General features: G+C 37.9%; 1 protein-coding gene across 1 annotated transcript in view; it reads right to left on the bottom strand.

Moving 5' to 3' along the window:
- The window catches only part of Gcn2 (eukaryotic translation initiation factor 2 alpha kinase Gcn2), a 731,408-nt gene that overhangs the window by 351,620 nt on the left and 356,023 nt on the right, over nt 1-23,765 (bottom strand). The window contains exon 12 of the mRNA XM_067140578.2: nt 17,445-17,594. Coding sequence (XP_066996679.1) covers nt 17,445-17,594 — 150 coding nt within the window. The remainder of the gene's footprint in view (nt 1-17,444; nt 17,595-23,765) is intronic.

Raw genomic sequence — 23,765 nt, 5'->3', positions numbered from 1 at the left:
TAAATGTTAGTGTTGAACGGTAGAAATATTGTAAAGAAAGCAATAGAATTAAGTAATTTAATAGATGTATACATACCAGATATTGTAATAGGAGTTGAATCAAGGCTGAGAATTTATATAATGGATGCAGAAATTTTCTCACAGAACTGGAGTGTGTATCGTAGAGATAGGATAGGAATGGTGGGAGGGGGAGTATTCATTCTGGTGAAGGAAGAATTTGTAAACTACGAAAAAGTTAAAGATGACAAACATGAAATTCTAGGTGTAAGGTTCATTTCTAAAGATAATAGGGAACTTGATGTCTTTGGAGTGTACAGACCAGGAAAGGGTAGCGTTGGTGCTGATTCAGAATTACTTGATGAGATAATCAGCTATGCGGGAAACTATATGGCAAGAAACCTAATAGTAGCAGGTGATCACAATTTACCAAATGTCAATTCGGAAGGTAATGTGAACGATAGGAAGCATGACCAACAAATGGCAAATAAGTTAATATGGGAAGGGCAGCTGATTCAGAATGTGATGGAACCAACTAGAGGGAAGAATATCCTGGACGTGGTACTGGTAAAACTAGATGAGCTCTATCGAAAAACCGAAGTATTAGATGGTATTAGTGATCACGAAGCTGTTTCTGTCATAGTTAAAAATAAATGTCATAGAAAGGAAGGTCATAAAAGTAGGACTATTAGGCAGTACCATATGGCTGATAAAGCAGGCATGAGGGAGTTTTTAGAAATTAACTGTGATCGGTGGAAAACGGTAAATAAAAATGTAAATAGACTCTGGGATGGGTTTAAAGCAATAGCTGAGGAATGTGAAAACAGGTTTGTATCTTTAAAGGTGATAAGGAATAGCAAAGACCCACCTAATTATAATAGAGAAATAAAGAGGCTAAGAAGGAGGTGCATACTGGAAAGAAATAGAGTTAGAAATGGCTGTGAAAATAAGGAGAAATTGAAGGAACTCACAAGGAAATTGAATCTAGCAAAGAAGCCAGCCAAATATAAATTGATGGCAAGCATAACTGGCAGTCATACGAATTTTAGTGAAAAATGGAAGTGTATGTATAGGTACTTTAAGGCAGAAACAGTTTCGAAGAAGGACATTCCAGGGTTCATTAATGAAGAAGGGGAGTGTGTATGTGGGGAACTTCAAAAAGCAGAAGTATTCAGTCAGCATTATGTAAAGATTGTAGGTTACAATGATCATGTCCGGATAGAGGAGGTGACTAATAATAAAGAAGTATTAAAATTTACATATGATAACAATGACATTTACAATAAGATACAAAAGTTGAAAACTAAAAAAGTGGCTGGTAATGATAAGATTTCTGGGGAAATACTAAAGACAAAGGGTTGGGATATAGTAGCATAGTACCATATCTGAAGTACTTATTTGATTACTGTTTGCATGAAGGAGCTATACCAAATGAATGGAGAGTTGCTATAGTAGCCCCTGTCTATAAAGGAAAGGGTGACAGACATGAAGCTGAAAATTACAGGCCAGTCAGTTTGACATGCATTGCATGTGAGCTTTGGGAAGGCATTCATTCCAATTATATTAGACATGTTTGTAAAATTAATAACTGGTTTGATAAAAGGAAGTTCAGGTTTAGAAAAGGTTATTCCACTGAAGCTCAACTTGTGGATTCCAGCAAGATATAGCAGATATCTTGGATTCAGGAGGTCAAATGGACAGATATCCCGACTGACCTGTCTAAAGTACTTGATATGGTGGATCATGGGAGACTACTGGCAAAAATGAGTGCAAATGGACTAGACAAAAGAGTGACTGAATGGGTTGCTATATTTCTAGAAAATAGATCTCAGAGAATTAGAGTAGGCAAAGCATTATCTGACCCTGTAATAATTAAGAGGGGAATTCCTCAAGGCAGTATTATTGGACCTTTATGTTTTCATATATGTATAAATGACATCAGTAAAGAAGTAGAATAAGAGATAAGGCATTTTGCAGATGATGTTATTCTGTATAGAGTTATAAATATGTTATAAGATTGTGAGCAACTGCAAAATGACCTAGATAATGTTGTGAGATGGACAACAGGCAATGGTATGATGATAAACAGGGTTAAAAGTCCGGTTGTGAGTTTCACAAGTAGGAAAAGTCCTCTTAGTTTTAATTACTGCATTGATGGGGCAAAGTTCCTTATGGGGATCACTGTAAGTACCTAGGTGTTAATATAGGGAAAGATTTTTTTTTTTTTTTCACCAACAAAAAGAATGATCTTCATTGGGGTAATCACATAAATGGGATTGTAAATAAAAGGTACAGATCTCTACACATGGTTATGAGGGTGTTTAGGGATTGTAGTAAGGGTGTAAAGGAGGGAGCATAAAAGTCTCCAGTAAGACTCCAACTAGAGTATGGTTCCAGTGTATGGGACCCTCACCAGGATTACTGGATTCAAGAACTGGAAAAAATCCAAAGAAAAGCAACTCGATTTGTTCTAGGTGATTTCCGACAAAAGAGTAGTGTTACAAAAATATTGCAAAATTTGGGCTGGGAAGACTTGGGAGAAAGAAGACGAGCTGCTCGACTGAGTGGTATGTAACCAAATTTCCACCTTTTTGATACTGATATTTGCTTCAAGGAAATCAATTAATCTTTACAGTAAGTATGTTTCATTCCATTTGGAACATCCTCAGCTATAATACAACGCTTAAGTGAAATTACAAAGTATATTATTTGCTTAAAAACATCTTAATGAGTGCCTTGTTTTGCTTAAAATCTATGTGAATTTAAAAAATTAAAATAATTAAAATAATTAAAATCAATTAAAATCAATGGTTGAATGGGGCAGTGAAATGGGAAGGCTTAGTACTTGAAAATAGGTGCAGTGAGTATGGTATGAAAATTAATCTTTCTAATACTAAATTGATCTCAGTAGATATGAAATTTATGAGAACTGAATGTCTGATTGGGGATACAAAGCCTGAACAGGATTTAGGATATGTGTTCTCCCAGGATGGTAGTATAGGAAATGAGATTGAATTAAGCTACATTAAAGCTAATGCAGTGAGCTCATAGTTGCGATCAGCAGTAATCTGTAAGGAGGAAGTCAGCTCCTGGACGATACTACTTTACATTGCTCTGTTTTCAGACAAACTTTGCTCTGTGGCACTGATAGCTGGGTGGACTCAGGATATCTTATTCATGAACTAGAAGTGACAGACATGAATGTTTGCTGGTACAAACTGGAGGGTACTCAGAATGAACTTGATGAATGATGCTGTACGCATAAACCAACTTTGGTTATTGATTTTCAGTCAGGTATATTCTTATTTTTGCTTGCGGTTAGGCGCCCCTTGACAGTGGTATGGGAGAATGGTGATACATAAATAGCCTCAAAACCATAAAGCCGTAAATCTGCCCTACGCCTAACTAGCTCCTGCCCACAGATAATGGAAGGAAGGAACAAAGGTCCATACGTGGATAGTTGTCGCAAGAGAAAATCCCTGATGAACCTGCGACTGTAGGGGTTCTGGTGCCATGTGTCAGTCCTATTGTATTATGTTAACAGATCTATCCGTTTCAATACCTTGGGTCTAATACACTCTAGGTAAATATTTACAGTATCTGCAGATAACCATTTGCGGATGTGGATATTCATTTGCGGATTCCGATGCGGATGAAGGAAATGCAGATGTGGAACAGTTGCGGATGTTATTTTGTATATCCGCGTAGGACTCTACTTATAGATCTGTGCAATTTCTGCTTTTGTCCAATCTGAAGCTACCTTACTAACACTCCATACTAATCTTATCACTCTATGAAGCCATTTCATCCCTCCCTACCCACTAAACTTCACCATTTCAGATCTAATTTCATCTATTCCTGCTGCTTTATGACAATGGAGTTTATATACCATCCTGTCCAGTTCCTGAAGCATAATATCACAAACACCATTCTCCTCCTCCCCATAAACTCAGTTGCTCGCAACATCACCAGGAAGATTTCCTTTTACATTGAAAAGGTTTTCAAAATATCCCTCCACCTGCCCGCTGATTGCCTGGGATATATTATGACTTCACCTGATTTACCCAAAACACTACTCATTTCCTTTTTCCCTCCCTTTCTAAGATCTTTATTACTGTCCAGAAAGACTTCCTTGCCGCATGACCTAGCCTTTCCAGGTTATTACCAAAATCTTTCCATGACTTCTTGTATTCAACAACTATTTGTTTCGCTCTGTTTTTTTCATCTAAGCACATATTCCCAGTCTGCATCAGTCCTTGTTTGGAGCCATTTCTGATACCCTTCTTTTTAAGTTTACAAGCTGCTCTTACTTTATCATTCCACGAAGATGTTCACTTCTTCCATCTTTTACACACAGTTGTTCCTAGGCATTCCTTTGCTGTTTCTACTATAGCATCCCTGGATACCACACATTCTCCTTCTATATCCTGAAGCTGCTTACTGTCCACTGTTTGAAACATTTTACTGATCATATCCATGCACTTCTGTCTAATTTTCTCATCCTGGCTATTTTCTACTCTTATTCGTCTGCAGACAGATTTCACTTTTTCTGTCCTAGGCATAGAGATACTTAGTTTACTTCAGATCAAATAGCAATCTGTATTATCAAAAAAATCCTAGGAATACCCGCACATTCCTATCAGATTTCCTGAATTCAATATCGGTAATGATGCAGTCTATTATGGATCTGGTGTCCTTACCTTTTCATTTGTGGCAATTAATAGCCTCATACTTGAAGAATGTATTCATAACTGCTAATCCTATACTAGCACAGAAGTCCAACAAATGCTTCCCATTCCTCTTAGGTTCCATATCTTCCCTACTCTTACCAATCACCTTTTCATATCCTTCAATTCTTTTTCCAACTCTTGCATCGAAATCATCCTTTAGCACTATCCTATCCTTGCTGTTTACCCTAACTACAATGTCACTCAATGCTTCATAAAACTTGTCAACTTCATCCTAATCTGCACCCTCACATGTTGAGTACACTGAGACAATACTCATCCTAATTCCTCCTACTGTCAAATCTACCCATACCATTCACTCTTTTACATGCCTAACGGAAACTATGTTGCGTGCAATAGTTATTCCTGATGAACAGTCCTACCCCACACTCTTGTAAAACAAAACAATTTTATTCCTGGAACTGTAAATAAATGCAAAGCAGCATAAGCAAGTATTATTAAAGATTTGGGAAAAAAATAAACTTGAAATATTCCCCAAAGAAAGTAATCGCTATTTTGTACTGTCAGTACATGATGTGTATGAAAACATGGGTGACTCTCCAAATTGATTTAATGGACTTGATTGCCCAAACCCATGCAGTACCGAAATTCAATTTCAGGTGGAAAGTTGTATCCATTCATGAAGTTAGAGGTGCAATGAAGAAATTTAAAGATTCACACAGCCATGACATCTATGGCATATCAAATAATTTTAATCTTTCACCTTTGTTGTTCATAGTTTAAATGGCTCATTTGCTGAAAGGTATTAAGTGGCAGTGAGGGATTAAGTTAGGTGAAGATGTAGTAAGCAGTGTGGCTTATGATGACCAATTGGTCCTAATGATAGATTGTGCCGAAAGTTTGGTGTCTAATATCTTGGTACTTGAAAGTGGGTGCAATGAGCATGGCATGAAAATTAGCCTTTCAAAACTAAACTTGATGTCAGCAGGTGAGAAATTCAAGAGAAGTAATTTTCGGATTGGGGCACAAGCTCGAACAAATAGATAATTTCAAGTATTTAGGATGTGTGTCCTCTCAGGATGGTAGCATAGTAAGCGAGATTGAATCTAGGTGCAGTAAAGCTACTGCAGTAAGCTCGCAGTTGGGATCAATAGTATTCTGTAAGAAGGAAGTCAGCTCCTGGATGAAACCATCTTTACAACGGTCTGTTTTCAGACCAACTTTGCTGTACGGTTGTGACAGCTGGGTGGACTCAGGATATCATATTCATAAGGTAGAAGTAACAGACATGAAAAAAGCGAGAATAATTGCTGGTACAAATAGGTAAGAACACAGGCAGGAGGGTACTCGGAATGAGATAAAGGCTAAGTTAGGAACGAACTCAATAGATGAAGCTACACGCATAAACCAACTTCAGTAGTACGTCATGCGAGATGAATGGAGCAGGGTACGTTACCTAGGAGAATAATAGATTCTGTTATGAAGGGTAAGAATAGTAGATGGAGACAAAGGTGATGACTGTTAGCCTCAGTTTGTAACAATTTAAAGATAAGAGGTACAAAACTGAACGAGGCCACAGAACTAGTTACAAATAGAGGATTATGTTGGCGGTTGGTAAATTCACAGAGGCTTGCAAATTGAATGCTGAATAATTTTCAGTAATTTTCAGCTTTATGAATATCACCCTTTTCTTTATACACAGAGGCTACTATTATAACTCTCAAGTCATTCGATATAGCTTCTTCATGCAAACAATAATCACATAAGTATTTCAGATATGGTACTATTTCTCAACCTGTTGTCTTTAGTATATCCCATGAAATCTTATCAATTCCAGCTGCTATTCTAGTTTTCAACTTTTTTATCTGATTGTAAGTGTTGTTTTTAGCATAGATAAATTTCAATACTTTGTTAGTATTAGTAACGTCATCTATCTGGAAATTATCCTTGTAACTTACAATCTTTACATACTGCTGACTGAATAGTTCAGCCTTCTTAAGATCCTCGCATATACACTCCCCTTGTTCATTAATGAATCCTGGAATGTCCTTGGAAACTGTTTCTGTCTTAAGGTATCTATACATTTCCATTTATTTAGGAACAACCTCCTGTATTTACAGGCTGCCACTAAGTACAAGGTAAAACACATCAAATTTTTTGTACAGATCTATTAATTGAAGAAAACTCTAAATAATAAAGGAACAGTATAATTAGTGCAGCATTTCAGAGCTATAGCTGTAGAAGTGGTGTCTCAGGATCTTAATGGAGCCTCGGAGGACGAGGGTCACAATTTCGGGGATGAGATTCAATGGGAGTTGGAAGCTCTTCCGTGTAGCAACGAAGTGACGAGGTACGGTACTGCGAGCTCCGACCGTTATCCCTATTATTTTGATTTCCTGAAGGAGGTATTTAGATTTGTAGTAAGGGATAGTGGGTTTGTACTTGTTTATCTTTTCTATATTAACCTACACTGGCTGACCGCTATGGTGCTTGTACCTGACAGTCGTATCTAATACAAACCCTTGAGAGGTGTTGAAAGGCTATGATGTCAATTCTCTGCGAACTACCGTTTATGGCCAGTCCGTGTCCCTCCTCATGTACATTGAATCCCTTCTTTCTCAGTTCTTCAGCAAGAAAGATCTGATCTGGTGGTGCCGCATGTTTCTTAGGAGCTCCCCGTGTGTGCAGAATCCCAGGACATGACCAAGAGTTTCTTTCTCTCCGTGGCAATGCCGACAAGAGGTTGTTGTCCAGGAGGTGAATTCACGTTCTCATAGCTCTTGACGGATATTCTTAGTATCGTACAGGTGTTCTTGGCAGTTATTTTCTGGGTATCAGCATTTGTTAATTTTAGACGTTCTATACATTCCCGACTCCGCGTGAGAATCCCTCGAAGCGACGCTACGTGGATGTTTAGCCTTAAGCAAGATGTTGCAGGCATTAATGCATTGTAGGTAAACTTCCCACGAGGTTTTAAAAAGAGCGAGTCCTTTGTATTTCTTTTTGGTCTACAGCATGCCATCTGGAGTATCCGTCAGCAACTGCAATACTCCTTTGTTGCACTTTTAATCATTTTATCGCTATCGGATAAAAGTTTCTGTGCGATTTTCTTGAAACTGCATGTCAGGAAAGGGTGGGACAGATTGAGGAATTCAGTACTATAAGCTTTTGATCTTCGTTAAGCAGTGGCGACGATGTTACAAGTTGGAGCTTATTGTGAAGGTCTTTCATTACAGCAGTCTCATCTAACACTAGAGTATCCCTGAAGGTAGTTCCAAGGTAACGATTTTGTTCACAGTCTCCAATTAAGTCAATCCCACAGTCTTCCTACACAGATAGCGACCCTTACCTGAACTCGCCTCAGATTACACATATCCCTGTACACTTCCGTGGATTGATATCAAGAACAATTTCTTCGAACCTCCTGCGGGCTAGTAGAATAAGATCTAAGATGGCTTCTTTGTTCTTCCCGATGATGACGGTGTCATTGATAAAGCCCATTACGGTTATAGGTGGTAGTTCGGGTGACAGAGATGCCCCGTAAGGCAGCAAGAGACTATTTTCGCTTAGCTCGTCTAAGATATGATCTACGGCTAGGTTATAGAAGGCTCGTGATAATGGAGATCCCTGCATCACACCTCTCTTTATGAGTGTAGGTTTTGTTCTACCCTTCTGCGTTTTAATTTGAGTGACATTCCCAGTCTGAAGGTTGGAAATTACGTCCCCGAGTTTTGAAGGTATTCCTTCAGACTGTAGAGTTTTTAGAAGGTGGCTGTGACAGATATTGTCAAATGCCTTTTGAATGTCCAAAGAAATAACCGTGATGTCTTCTGTCTGTTTAGCAGATTTTAACAATGTGCCGAGAAAGGAAGTATTTATTTATTTATTTATTTATTTATTTATTTATTTATTTATTTATTTATTTATTTATTTATTTATTTATTTATTTATTTATTTATTTATTTATTTCTGGCGAAGTTAGGGCTCTTGGCCCTCTCTTACACTTAACCACATTATGCGGCTTAATACTGAATCCAAACTTTACATTCTAACTTAACACAGTGTATATAATATAATATAATATTAATATAACTTAACATAGTCTAATACTAAAAGATTACATCCTAAGTCTAAAATTAGAAAAATAATAAATAAATTCAATATTAACTACTCTAGGTGGAATTCATAAAAAATAACAGTAATTTATGTAAACTTTTGGGAACTATTTACTCCAGACATTCACTCACACATTCACACATAACTAGATGATATAGCCTACGTATTCAAGAGGAAATCTTTAGACTGTCTTTTGAAGGTAATGAATGAGGAACAATTTCTAATTTCAGGGGGTAAAGCATCCCATATTCTAGTGCCCGACACAAGGAAAGAATTACTGAAGGCAGATGTATGATGTGGAGGTATTGCAATTGTTGACCCAGATCGCGTGTCACGGTCATGAAAGGAGGATAGAAAACGGAAATTACTGGAGAGATATTCAGGTATATTTTCAGTCAAGAGTCGATAGATAAGGGTTGATACATGGTGATTCCTCTGCTGCTCTACTTTTAACCAAGAAAGTCGTGCATAAAAAGGGGATACATGCGAGGCAAAATTCAATGAAAAGATAAATCTAATGCAGGAGTTTAAAGCTCTCTGCAATTTCCTATTTTGTTCACTGGTAGCATCCAGCAACACAACATCACAATAGTTAAAAATTGGAAGTATCAATGTTTGAACCAGTTTTATTTTTAAGTTGAGAGGTAATACGGTCTGGTGAATCTGGTATTTATAACGGTACCTGAAGTTGAACAGAATCCTTGCTGGCGTTCATTATAGTGGATGTACTCATGTAGGCGACTGTTGAATACTCTTTCTACTACTCTCCTAATGACTGAACAGATAGTGATAGGTCGCCAGTTCAACGCGGCCTTCGGATCGCCTTTCTTATATAATAAAATTGTATGTGCATTCCGCAGACATTCAGGAATTTTGCCAGTTTGTAGCATTCTGGTTGCTATATTTGTTATGATAGCCTGTACGTCATCATCTTTAAGGGCTCTCATCAAACGCGATCTGGGCCCGGTGCAGTATCCACTGCAATATGATGGACGACAGCAGTAATTTCCTCCTTCGAAACAGTGGACACAAACGTTTCATTAATTTCCACATTCTCCGCTTCACTGAGTTTTGAAGGGTAAGTTTCCCTTTCGTGTAAATTATCATGGGAAAAGGTATCAAAAAAGGAGCTATGGATGTTTCCAACGTTGATTTTACATACCTCGGACTTGTTTTCCAACACCCGCCTCACTGATTTCCATCTCTGTTTGTAGAACTGGTATTGGGTCAGTTCACAGTTATATTCGTTTCGCCTTTTTTCGCGGGCACGTTTGTCTGCACGCTGTGTATTTGACAAGTGACTGTGGTGTTTTTCGTTAAGAGCTAGACGGCGTTTCTTGCTAGCCTCATAAAATTTGCTTGCTGGGTGTTCGGGACCAGGCAGGAGGTTAATTGAGGCGAAGAGGAATGATGCGAAATCTTGAACCAATTTATTATAGCCATGATCGTTGTTGAATTGTTCATATTTTTATTTCCAAATGCAAATTTCTTGTTTGTACTTTAGAGATGAATTATCTTATATACCCCTGTTGTCGCTAGGATTGAGATCTTCGCTAGGGACTGAACCGGATATATCTGTTTGAGATACTTTAGCCGTGTGATTTTGAAGCAATCTTTCGCAATGTCAGTCGGGACGAGAGCGACTAATATGGATGGACACGCCCCTCTCCCCACAAAAATACTGACTTCCTGAGGCTCTTGTGAATTATTTTTTTCATATGAATTTGCGTTCCCGATTGTCTGGGTATCAAAGCGTTTGTTATATGTTAATATCAAATGTTCTTTGGTTGCATAAGAATCGATGTGCGTGCTTGATGTCCCGCTGTGATCGGGATGTGCGCACCTTAAGTGTACAGATATTCCTCCTCATTTCCCCCTCATATGCATTATTTACGTCTCCGCGTTCATCCGGTTCTTGTAAATGGGGCAATGATAAAGATGAGTCGACATCTTCCAACCCTACAATTGGGTCAGGTGTAGGAGTCAAAGAGGTCATATTTACCAGAGATTCCCAATATTCTTCTGGATGGGCTTTGATAATATGAATTTTAAGTCCTTTGTACTGTTTAGCACAATATTGACAAGAAATTTTCTGGTCTTTATAACTGTCAGAGGTAATATCAGTCATTTTGACGGTTATACGTAAAGGATATGCCTTTGCTGGCGGGACCTAGTGTTTAAAGTGCTCTATGTCTTCTAGAGCAATTTTGTTACTTTTATTGACCTGTCTCAGTCTTATCCTTGGCTTTGACAATATGAAAGTGACTGAGGTATGAGTGATGCCAGTAACGCCATTCCTTATGCAGCCAGTCCCTGTTATGAATGGTGTGAAACTGTTGCTCATAGGGTCGGTTGATGCATGCATTTCAGTGGGCTTGGCAGACTGATATGTAATAGCAACTTCTGGCACGGTGAGGAAAGCAATGGGAAACTATCTCACTCCTCACTTCCCTAGTACGCCTTTTCAGTGATGCCTAGGCCATCTATGGCAGCTGATGGCGGAGCTGTTGAGGATCCAACCAGCCTTCGAGCTGAGGACTGAACATACATACATGTAAAGGATAACTTAGGATGAAATTAAAGACTGGAATAATAACAGTAAGTTAATTTATTAATTTGACCACCTAATCAATACAATAAGTCCTGTCTTTGTTGATTTACACTGACATGTTAACTAAAATGGTACATGTTTCGCCTTGTATATAGGCATCATCAGCCATTGCCTTAACCTTGAAATAAAATCAGGCACCTGATTTACATATAAATAAAATAAAACTAATTTTTAAAAAGCCTTGGAGAGACTTGAACTAAAATTAACATATGGTAAAAGACTAGTACAATGTTGGCTTTAAAGATATTGCAATGAGTGAGGAGTTTACAATTGGTAAAAGTATTTGCAATATTGACATTAGAAAGCTACTATTATAATTAAAATGAACAAAGCAACAGTCTGTTATAAACAAATGATAAGATTGCTATAAAATTATGTTGACTGACCAGCGGTTAAAATTAGACAATGACGAGAATGACGATCAAAATTGTATTTATTCAAAAAATAATGTTGAATAAAATAATGTCGAAGGATGGTCAAGTGACCTGTAATTATTTGTTTATACAAGATAAAAGTCGAAAGTCAATGGCATATGGTGAAGTTGTGGTTCACTTTGATGAAAAAACACAAAGTTGTAGCTGAAGGTTGATGAACGATGTTTAAATTGGACCTCTATGGACCATCTCAATTTGATGCGATGTTAAAACGTTGATAAGAATATGGGTTTATTGACATTCTAGTCGAAAAGACAAATGTGACAGTTGAATCATTTGACGATGGTGAGGGTAACTTGTTACGTTATGAGCTAAAGTTACTGACGACGGTCGACTTCTTACTACGAGTGAGATGAATGAAGAAAAAATGAAACTTCAATTTCGTTTGATAGTGGGCCTACATCTAGTAACTCCCAGAGTAAATCTAAAAGAAGAACCTGCAACGACAATGACCTAATTGAAGTTCTCAAGAAAAAGATTGCATCAGAAGAGAAATCTCGCACTTTCGAAGAAACAGTTGAGGATAAGTTGTTTCTCCTCTCTATGTTAACCGAGATTCATAAAGTACATGCTGAAAGAAAATTACAACTCCGGCCAGATATGATTTCTCTTGTAGCTGCTGCCCAAACACCTCTAATGCAAGGATGGCAGTAAGTGGGTTGTACTAGACCCTCCAGTCCTGTGCCTTCACCATCAATGGTACAGTATCCCATGTAAATACAGCGCATGCAACATCCGTTTATGCAACGAAGTCTGATGGAACAGCATCCTATGCAACAGCAACCAATGCCTTCGCAAGGACTAGCGAATCAACAACCGCAAACTCATTTCTTCCAGACTCAATTTCAACAATGCCAAGATGCAAACAAGCCCTTACAATCTCTTCCATCTGCAGACCCTTCAGTCACATCAAATAGAGATTCTGATACTCAAATGAATGAACCTTTGCTGTTCAATGTGTAGTATAAATAACTTGCTGTACATAAAAACGCTCAACATAAACATGTAAAAAAACTGTTCTTTTTTATTACATTTTGGAAATAAAAGTTATTACTTTTAGTCATACTTTGAATCAATATCCTTTTGACAGAATAGGATAAGTTTGGTATTAACATACAAAATTGCATTCAGCAATATTATTGAAAGAGGAGTAGAAGTAAATCTTCAATAAGAAATATTGAACTAAAATATTAATATTCTGTTAATTTTTACTGTTTCCAAACTAGTTAATATTTCCTAATTCAATAAAGTAAATAACTTAAAATACAATTTATCATTTTACTTACCTCAAAGTGACTACGAGCTTTTCTTCTGGTGTGATGCACTTTCTCATTTTGGTACCTTCCCTGGTAATATCAACCTTTATCAACAACAATAATTCAAAGAAAGACGATTTAGACATCCTTAAGTAATTAAAAAACTTATTGTCGTCTGAACACAGTTCATCAAAAAGAGTATAGCACAACCCTTTAGATTCCCTTAACGATAACATAGGGTGTACATGCATCTTTCTCTCCCTTCGCTTTCTCTTCTTCATCAAAAGTACAAGGAGGAGCATATATGTATACTTGTTGTCCGACATGTTCTCTCATCACTATTGCACAGTAGACTGACCCCGTGGTGGTCAAACCGAGTGGTGGCGTGACTGGTTGCGCCAACTGGCTGCCTAGTGTAATAAGCTGGGTACGATACAATGCCCCGCCACGACTCTCCGCCACCCGTGGCTGCCAACGCAGTCGCGGGGCATGGCAACCAGACAGCAGCCAGTTTGTGGTGACGCTACCGGCTGCCCTAATCTAATAAGCTCCATAACAATCAATGCCCAATGACGAGCAGCGCCACCTGGCGGTCTAGTGTAATAAGGCCTTTATTACTGCTCCCTAGACCACCCCATTTCCCTGAAAGTATCTCCCTACAACTCATCTAAACAAATTTCCTAACTTATTTTGTTCACTTTTAAAAACAAGAGGCTTTCTCAGATTACGTTATGTGAACTTAGCAAGGCTTTGACTGTGTATCTCATAAAAATTTGATTGCAAAAATACATTAATATAGGGTTAAGGGCAGGCAGCTTAATATCCTGAGGTCATACCTACGTTGTCATAAACAAGGAGTAGAAGTGGAAGGCGTTAAGTCATCTAATCTTTACATTAAAAATGGTTTCCCACAGGGCTTGGTCTTAGGACCTTTTTCGTTTTGGGTGCTAATAAATTTACCTAGTTTAGAATGTGAACTCTACAATCAGTTCAGTCTTATATGCAGATGACAACCTTCACAACAAAGGCTAATACTGTAGATAAAGTTAGACAGCTAAGAATGGTTTACAACAAACAAGCTCTTACAGAATTCCAACAGAACTCAAACACTGATATTCAGCTTAAGTACTCATCAAATTATTGAAGATTATGACCCTGTCAAGCTATTACGATTTTATCTGGATGCTGCTGTTATGATTTTATCTGGATGCTAAGCTGACCTGGGATGCATATATTGATTTCAAAACATGGAAATTATCAAAGGTACTGGATTTATTAAGGGCCCTTACTTCTTAAGTCTCAGGAAAGCTACCGTTAAATGCATACTTTGTATTTTTTTCATAGCATTTTGCAATGTGGAATTTTACTGTGGAGAATTTGCAGTCGAATCTCGGAGGTTTTTGTAATCCAAAAGAAAGTTCTACTTCTCACAATCAAGTGTCCACCACGTACACACTGTAAACTCTTGTTTGTTGATAATTCTATAATGACTGTAATTAATCTGTATATTTTTAATGCATTATGTAAAAGTAAACATATCACAGATATTAAATACCGAAACAGCTTTCACAATCACAGCACATGAAATAGAAACCAGGCGGATATACCCTACTGCAGGTTACAGAAAACAATACAGATCATATAATTTATTCATTGAAGTTCTTGAACGGATTACCAACTAGGGTACAGGTTCTTCGTAATAATATACTTAAAACTGGATTGAAGCCTTGGCTACTTCAACATACTTTTTGTTCAAGAAAGGAGTTCTTTGAAATGGACGTAATCAGTATTTAATAGCTTAATACTGTAAATACCACGACATATACCAAAATTTTAATATATATATTTATCCGTATACAGCATGTATATGATGATGTCTGTTGCATATTCTATGCCTAGTGACAGATTAAAGTTTTTTTTTTTTTTTTTTTTAAGATACATACGGGAAAGTTTTTATGTATCAGAATAAAGATTGGTAGATTGAAACTGGAAGAAAGAAAGGAAAAAAAAGAAAGAAAGAAAGAAAGAAAGCTTATGAGATGAGTCTTGCGCACTGCCTGCATCATTCTAGTCCAAACGATCTCGAATAAGAGAACTAAAATGGTTCGTGCATTTGAAGTGAATGAATAAAAAATGACTTAGAAACCTCGACACGATATGGATGTAGTACTGCTTAAGTGGTGCAGTGATATTGTGTTGCAAATTACAAATATAGAACATAATTTAGAACGTGTATATTGGACAGGCAGCAGAAGACAGAAAAATGTTACAGTACTCATTATTACTGCTAAGTAAAGAAGCTTGGTAGGTACTGTACATACTGAACTGTAGGTGTAAGTTTAGCTGTACAAGCTAAAATTCTTTTATAAAATTTAATACTGTTGTATGAATTTCAATTTTGTAACTCAATATCAGGAATAAAAGCAAATCAAGTTTGGTTCTATATCATTTTCAGTCTTAGTCGAATAATATAAATCTCAATTATGACACTCATCAAAAAACACGGCAATTTATCAGGTCCCTTGGAAGTTGTTGCAATCCAGTTCTACTGTTTTATGCTGCAAAAAAAAACTAATGCTCTCTGCACAGCAATGCACAGATCTTTGGATACTGGAGAAGTACACAGAGGCCAACCAGTGTCAAACCGCACTCAGAAGGATGGCAAACTGCACAGAATCAACATCCTGACGTGCCTAAATAAGATCAAAAAAGTGGTTGCATTTGTAAGTGGAAAGGAAGAGGAAAAACAACACTGATGGAGAGATAAATACTGTTTTATAGAAGAGGACTAGAGGTAAAAATGGCGGGTGGGATTTTTTCTTTTCCAACACACTGGTATAAATATATACCAAGGTTTCTGACAATGTTGGGAGGAAAATACTAGGACTGTAAAGGCAGCAGGCATAACCTACATTAAAATATAATCCCAGTACTTGTCTGAATTTGCCTAGTGTGAAAATGGAAAAAAAAAAAAAAAAAAATCTTCAGGGCTATCTATGGTGGGGTTATAACCCACAATCTCCCAAATGCAAGCTTACAACTAAATGACCAATACCGCAGAGCAAACTCGTTCAATAAGAAGAATTTACAGGAATGTGTGGAAGGGATAAAATATGAATACTACAGAACTATTCACACACGAAATACCTAGGACATGATCCCAACAGCGGCAGCAGAACTATGATATGGAATTATAAGAAACAGGAAAGAAATGAAAATTATAATGCTATATTTGTGAAGGACAAATATGGAATACTTAATATTTAAAACATTAGCAGAAATATAAAGCAGACAGGAAGAATATTTTCACGACATCAAAATATATGAGCATGGCATAATGAAGCGAAGGAAAATATCCAACATTCAGAAGATTCTGAAACAGGACAATGCTACTTGCAGTTAAAAAGATGAAAATGGAGGAATGTCTGGAAATTGGTAACGAGCAGAAGAAATTATCAAAGGCAACTGGAAGTTTGGGATTGCAGGAGGTCATCTACTCTGATCAACAGTTAAGATGATTTGAAATTCAATGTTGAATGAGACAGCAAAATGTACTGTCAGCTTTGCTGTTTATAACTGTGATGAAAGATATGAAGGCAGCAAAAGTATCACATGGAGGTACACTAATATTAACATCATCATTTGGTGATATTGTGATTTAAGAAAAGGAGGAGAGAGAAATGCAAGAACAGTAAATGGGATGATGATGATGATGATGATGATATTGTTTAAAAGGGCCTAACATCTAGGTCACTGGCACAAATAAGATGATGGAAGACTGGGGAATGAAAATCAGTGTAGAGAAAAGTAAGATGATAACGATAAAGAGAGGAAACGGAAAAATCTTGGAAAAGAAATTGTGGAGGGATTAAGATACTGAGGAAATGCAAGAACAGTAAATGGGATGATGATGATGATTACTATTATTGTTGTTAAAAGGGGCCTAACATCTAGGTCACTGAGCATTCAACTTCAAACAGTAACTTGATACAAACACTGCAACTGTAGAAAACCACCCCATTCTAAGGATGACCATAATAGTTGCTGTTTTAAGGACTCAAACATCAAGGTCATCAGCCTCTGCCACTGAATTCTGTCAATACTGTTTACAGTCTTACTTTTTGTTTTCTTCATAATGCAACAAGTTGTTTCTAGTTTCTTCGAGTTGAACTCTTTTTACGACATTTGGTTAATTCATTTGCTTGGCTTGCACAGCACTTAATGACAGGGTTGCCTAGAATTTACAAATCAGGGAGTAGATGATCATTTAGAATATACTGTAAAATATTTATCTAACAGACAAAATAATATTACATCAATCAAAAAATGCACAGATATTTACCTTTAAGACATCCCCAAAAGCTCCTTTACCAAGCCACTTCAATACTTGAAATTCACTCTGTATTCTGGACTGGCCTTTGGGATTTGCTGGAAGGAAGAACTGAATATCAGTATCAGGTTCTTCATCACCAACTTCTTGTTCTTGTTCCTGCTGCAAATTGAAATATTATTCCATGAATACGTTTTCATGCAATGTCATTCAACACTGTCCCGTGGAAGTCCTATTATACAAAAGTTCTTCAGTTTTTATTACATAATAACAGTATTAAGTACATAATCCCATGAGTCTCCAGTAAGTAACAATAATAGAAATGTATAAAATAGAAGAACACATAACATAAATTCATTAACAGGTTGAGTGCCATATGCCACAATATGGCGATATGCTCGACTTAAAATCTGAAATAGCATACCGCTATATGGCGACACACAGTTCTCAAAATCTGAGTTGACGTGACACCACATGGTGGCAAGTGGAATTTCAGGTGATTTGCTGTGGAATCTCAGCTGTGCCAATTTTTTTTTTTTTTTTTTTTTTTTTTTTTGCTAGTAGCTTTACGTCGCACTGACACAGATTGGTCTTATGGCGATGATGGGATGGGATAGGAAAGGCCTAGGAGTTGGAAGGAAGCGGCCATGGCCTTAATTAAGGTACAGCCCCAGCATTTGCCCGATGAGAAGATGGGAAACAACGGAAAACCATCTTCAGGGCTGCCGACAGTGGGATTCGAACCCACTATCTCCCGGATGCAAGCTCACAGCCGCGCACCCCTAAACACATGGCCAACTCCCCCGGTACTGTGCCATCTATCAGTGTTCATTTGTATTACATCTTTTTGTTACAGGTATGTTATAGTGTTCTAAGTGTTACATTTCATATTTTGACAGACTGAGAAGCTTAAAAGTTCAATTATAGTACCTGCCATGTAAGCTTATACACTAAGGTAGAGGTGCTCACACTGGGCATTTCGTCCTGCAGGTGCCCAGTACTGTAAACGGGCGGGCAGGCAGGTGATCAGCGTATGCTATTCAGGCACAGTGACATTGTGGTTTCGTCACAAGCTGTGAAGGTTGGGCGAAGTTCTCCCAGTCACTCTCGATCATTGCGGCGATACACGAGTTTGAAATTGAGGCAGAAAATAATGAAAGAAAGAGGGCCGAAATCCACATCATTATCAATTTACATTGTGAGAAATAAGTTATTTACATTCATTGCAGTTTATGAATTTTGACTGGATACAATAAAAAGTTAGGCCAACAACCTCAAATATTTTTGTAATTACAATTTTCACTATTAAATTTTAAGAGGTGCTTTAAAAGCACTTCTAATATAATACAGAGTTCAGGTTTATAAGCTGTGGCTTGTGGTTGCTTGGGTTTAAATTATCTGATGAACTCACCAACAATACAAATCATGCTTACCGGGAATAACATCAGTTAGGTTATTTATTTGAAGGTATACCAAACATCTATTTAGTAGATACATTTACATTGTTGTTGTACTTTAATCTTGGATAATAAATATCTACGTCCCCACTCATTATGAAACTCCCTCAAATGCAAAATTTAACAGCTTCAGCAATCATTTTATAGAAAGGATAATCAATAAAAACAAACATCGCCCTAAAACTACCCTCAAAAAAGAAATAACTAAACCTCTAACATTTTCCACCTTCACGTTCAACAATGATATTTACATGTTAACCAATATTTTTAAGAAACAAGGCGTTAAAATAGCTTTCAAAACCAACAACGAGAACATGAACGTTTTACACAACACTTCACATATCAACAAGACCAGCAGTTTTTTTTAAATCAGGAGTTTATAGGATCAAATGCAATACCTGTGAAAAATCCTACATTGGGCAGACTGGAAGAAACTTCAATATAAGATACTATGAGCACACTAACGCAATAAAATACAATAAGTTTTCAGCTATCGGCCAACACATACAACATTATAACCATAATTTTACCAGTAACATAACACGTTCAGTACCTGCTTCTGAGCAGGACACTTGAATGCCTGGACCAGCCATTTTCATGCGCAGCCCTCTTAACATGCATCACTTGATAAAATTTACCATTACTCCTGAACTATAAATGTTAGAAACATGTTACTTTGTGCTTACCTCTAGTAAATATTGAGGGTGTGATATCTGGTGTCATAGGTTCCAAAATACGTCTAATTTTATACAGCCCATCTCTACTTTCGGCTTAATAATTACCGTTACTGAAGTGAAGAAATGAAAGAATATGAAGGAAGCGTATTCGGGACATTGTTTTAGAAAATGTCGGATTATGAAAAACAGGGTCTTCGGTCCAGTATATTTTAATATAAGGTTTTGGACTATATTTGTGATGAACATCAACCCTAAACATTTTTTCAACCCGGAGACATCAATTGGTTTCCAGGATTGCATGATCGAATTCTTTGTGAAAGGCCGGGATGCCGCATTTATCACTTGAATTGCTCACACACATACTGATGAAGTTCGTCATATCTCATATCATGCTCATTTTCTATTTGAACACTTATCCCTGAATTCCCTGTAAATGGTGGAACAGTTTGACAATATCTAGAATGATATGTATCAGGCAACTCACTTTCCTCTATAGGCCTATCAGATTCGGGAATCGGAATTTCCTCATCACTCTCACTTTCACTTTCACTATCTGAGTCCATTTCAGGCATAAGTTAATCACCAGAATCATCATTGTGAACAATATCTAATAGTTCTTCTTCCGAAAGAAACTGTTTTATAAGCCATTATACTACACTCGGTAAGAACGACAAGCACTGCATTGGAATTTCAAGTACCGACTTGACGCGTGAGGAAGTGCTGAGATTTTCCCACTAAAACAGCTGAGATAAACATGAGCCCACTCAACGTGAGGGTTATCTCAACAAGGTCAACCAACTTCCTGCTACAACCAGTAACGCTGACTAAGGTGTATGAATGCATAGATGACAAATATAAACAGCATTGCTTCGCGCGGAACATTAAACGTCTTACGGCGTCCACGGCCCGCAGCATAGGAGCAAGCTTAAACATCTTATGCCGTCCACGGTCCGCAATGAGATAATACACCAAGAGCCAAATTTTCCGCTTAAGCTGATACAATGTATAGTCGACCCTTCTTCTAGAGAGTATCAACTATTTCATTTGCAACATTTTGAGCGCCATACCCCTTGCCTAATTCAACCACACTTCATATTGCAAATTATATATTCAGAAGATTCTTACTGCTTAGAAACATGTTTTAGGATTTCACCAAATACTGTGTATGTTTAATATGGCTGATGATGACCCCGAGTACGGTTGAAACTAGTCCCATGTAATGTAAATAATATTGTAAATACAACTTAGTATTGAATAGGTGGAAAACTCTCCTGTGCATATTTTATATGTTATCTCAGTTCAATATGGACCAACAACATGAAGTTCATAACCCTCGAAAATTTAGGGGGAAAGAAAATTCGCCTATTCCCCCTCCCTCCCCCCCCCCCCCTTCTATCTACGGTTTCCACTAGTTGCGAACCACAGACTCATCTTGTCTTTGAGATTCATGCCGATGTACGGAAATCGGCAACTAGTTTGGAAATTCCAGTTCATGTTTCCCATGCTATAATAATTTCGTGTGGCTATTTCTAGCCAGGTGCAGCCCTTATAAGGCAGACCCTGCGATGAGGGTGGGCGGCATCTGCCATGTGTAGGTAACTGCGTGTTATTGTGGTGGAGGATAGTGTTATGTATGGTGTGTGAGTTGCAGGGATGTTGGGGACCGCACAAACACCCAGCCCCCAGGCCATTGGAATTAACCAATGAAGGTTAAAATCCCTGACCTGGCCGGGTATCGAACCCGGGACCCTCTGAACCGAAGCCCAGTACGCTGACCATTCAATCAACGAGCCATTTCCCATGCTAGGAGATGAGGAAGTGACTGATTACTCAACATTCCAATGCCCACGGCCAGAACACACCTGTGACTGCTAGCCAAAACTCGCCCTTGTTATCAGCTGTGACTCGCACATGTACAGTAGTCACTTTCAACAGTGTTCTTACGTGTAAATTGTTGTGCAAGAAGTTTGTTAGTTAGTTGATGGGAAAGAAAAACAGTAGTTACGAAGCACAATTTAAATTGTCAGTAATAGAATTTGCCGAAAATAACAGCAACCATACTGCATCTCGTGAATTTCCCATAGCACCATCACACACGTGTCAATGGCGGAAGCAGAAAGAAGAATTACAGTGTACCAAGAAAACAACTTTATCATTTTGGGGACCAAAAACCAGGAAGCATCCATAAATTGAGGAATAGATTTTCCGTTTCCCATGAAATGCTCCAGTTAAAGGTTGATTTTAAAGCACGCAGAGGTTGGCTTTCTCAGTTCAGTAAAAGGAGCAATCTTTCTCTTTGAAGGAGGACATTTCTATGCCGCCAGCAACTTCCAAAGGACCACAGTGAAAAAATCGTGCAGTTTCATAGATTTGTAATTAGGAAGTGGCGCGAGTACAATTACCTGCTATTGCAAATCAGAAATGCAGATCAATCTCTGATTTTCTTTGGTATGCCAAGAAACACAACAATTATCGAAAAGGGGGCATCCAGTGTAGTCATGAAGACTACTGGGATAGAGAAGTTTCGCTGCACAGTTATGCTGGCTGTTACTGCGGACGGGCAAAAGCTTCCTCCCTATGTAATTTTCAAGCGAAAAACAATTCCTAAAGGGAAATTTCCTTCCGGTGTGCATATTTATGTCCAGGATAAAGGACAGATAGTGGCGGATCTCATGAAGGATTGGTTGCATGTTTTGTGGGGAAGATGGCCTGGCCATCTCTTAAACCACAGGTCTCTCTTGGTTTTGGACAGTTTCCATGGCCATCTTGTTGATGATGTTCATCAAGAAATGGTCAACCAGAAGACAATGCCGCAATAATTTCTGGTGGCTTGACATCAGCCTTGCAGCCTCTTGATGTAAGCATCAACAAGCCATTCAAGGACAATGTGAGGCGGGTATATTCTGAATGGATGGTGGGAGGTTTTCATACTCTGGCACCTACCGGGAACATCAAGAGCCCTTCACTAGAATTAATATGAGAGTGGATTGTTCGTGCATGGGGACTGATCTCACAAGACATTATTGTGAAAAGTTTCAAGAAAACTGGAATTTCCAACGAACTAGATGGAACTGAAGATGACTGCATCTGGAAGATGGAAGAGAATGGGAGTGATTCATCGCAGACGACTTCGGAAAAAGCGATGATGAATGACATGGTAAGTCTATTTCTTTCAAGTGAAATACATATTAGCATAGGCAATTTTACAGATTTTATTACAGGTATCTGGCTTCCATCTTCAGTGAATTCTCACATGATACTGAAAGACGATGGTTTCCGTATAATTATTGCTAGAGAACATATTATTGCTTTGGATTTTTATTAAAATAAATTGTGTTATACATATTTTCGATTATTTTGTACTATTTTAGCCCTAAATAAATTTGTAACTGAAGTAAGGTAATTATATTTGATTTTTTCACTTCAATTTTTAATTTAGATTTGCATAATTTTCCCTCCCCGTTTTTGAGGTTGGAAAAAGAAAAGAAGGCGGGGAAATTACGCAAGTAAATACGATAAATATACTACTTTTTGGCGAATGAATAACAGCAATTTTTTTTTTTTAGAAATTGAAATACTGTCATTCGCAACCAAGGAACTGTAAGCCGTAGCTTGAACGTTTAAACCCTGTACCTTTGTAAATTGTAACACAAAAATTGTAACATGTTAGTTTTCTTCAAATGTATTAATATGGTTCATGTTTGAGGGTTACTGTAGTCACGTCCTAGTTCGTGAACCATGGGCAACGGCTGAGTGTCCTAGTGAGTGGTCCTGAGAGTCGGGATACCAGTTGCTATGGAATGGGAGTGGGCATCTCGGACATATTCTGAGTCGTGGCCCCCCTTGTGCTAAGGCGGCTAGGACTATACAATTCACCGGTGGTCCATAACCCGTTAGAGGAGAGATCCTCACTTGGACTATGTGCAAGTAGGGCAGCATCCTGCTTAATGAATTTACCGAGCTCAGAACACTTTAAGCAAGCCTCGGACCTATGGGAGTAGTGGAGTCCCACTCCCATTTGACAGGCGAGGGACTCCTTGGAAAAAACTTGGCGAACGAAATGGAATTCGATGGGGAGCTATCAATATGAATGGGGCTTACGGAAGAAAGAAGGTAGAACTGGCTGAGTCAGCAAAGAGGATGCATCTGGATGTGCTAGGAGTAAGTGATATTCGGGTAAGGGGAGATAATGAGGAAGA

This window comes from Anabrus simplex, chromosome 2, assembly GCF_040414725.1.
Source record: "Anabrus simplex isolate iqAnaSimp1 chromosome 2, ASM4041472v1, whole genome shotgun sequence".
NCBI lineage: Eukaryota > Metazoa > Arthropoda > Insecta > Orthoptera > Tettigoniidae > Anabrus > Anabrus simplex.
Note: the sequence above shows the minus strand (reverse complement) of the source record. Positions and strands in the feature narration are given on the sequence as shown.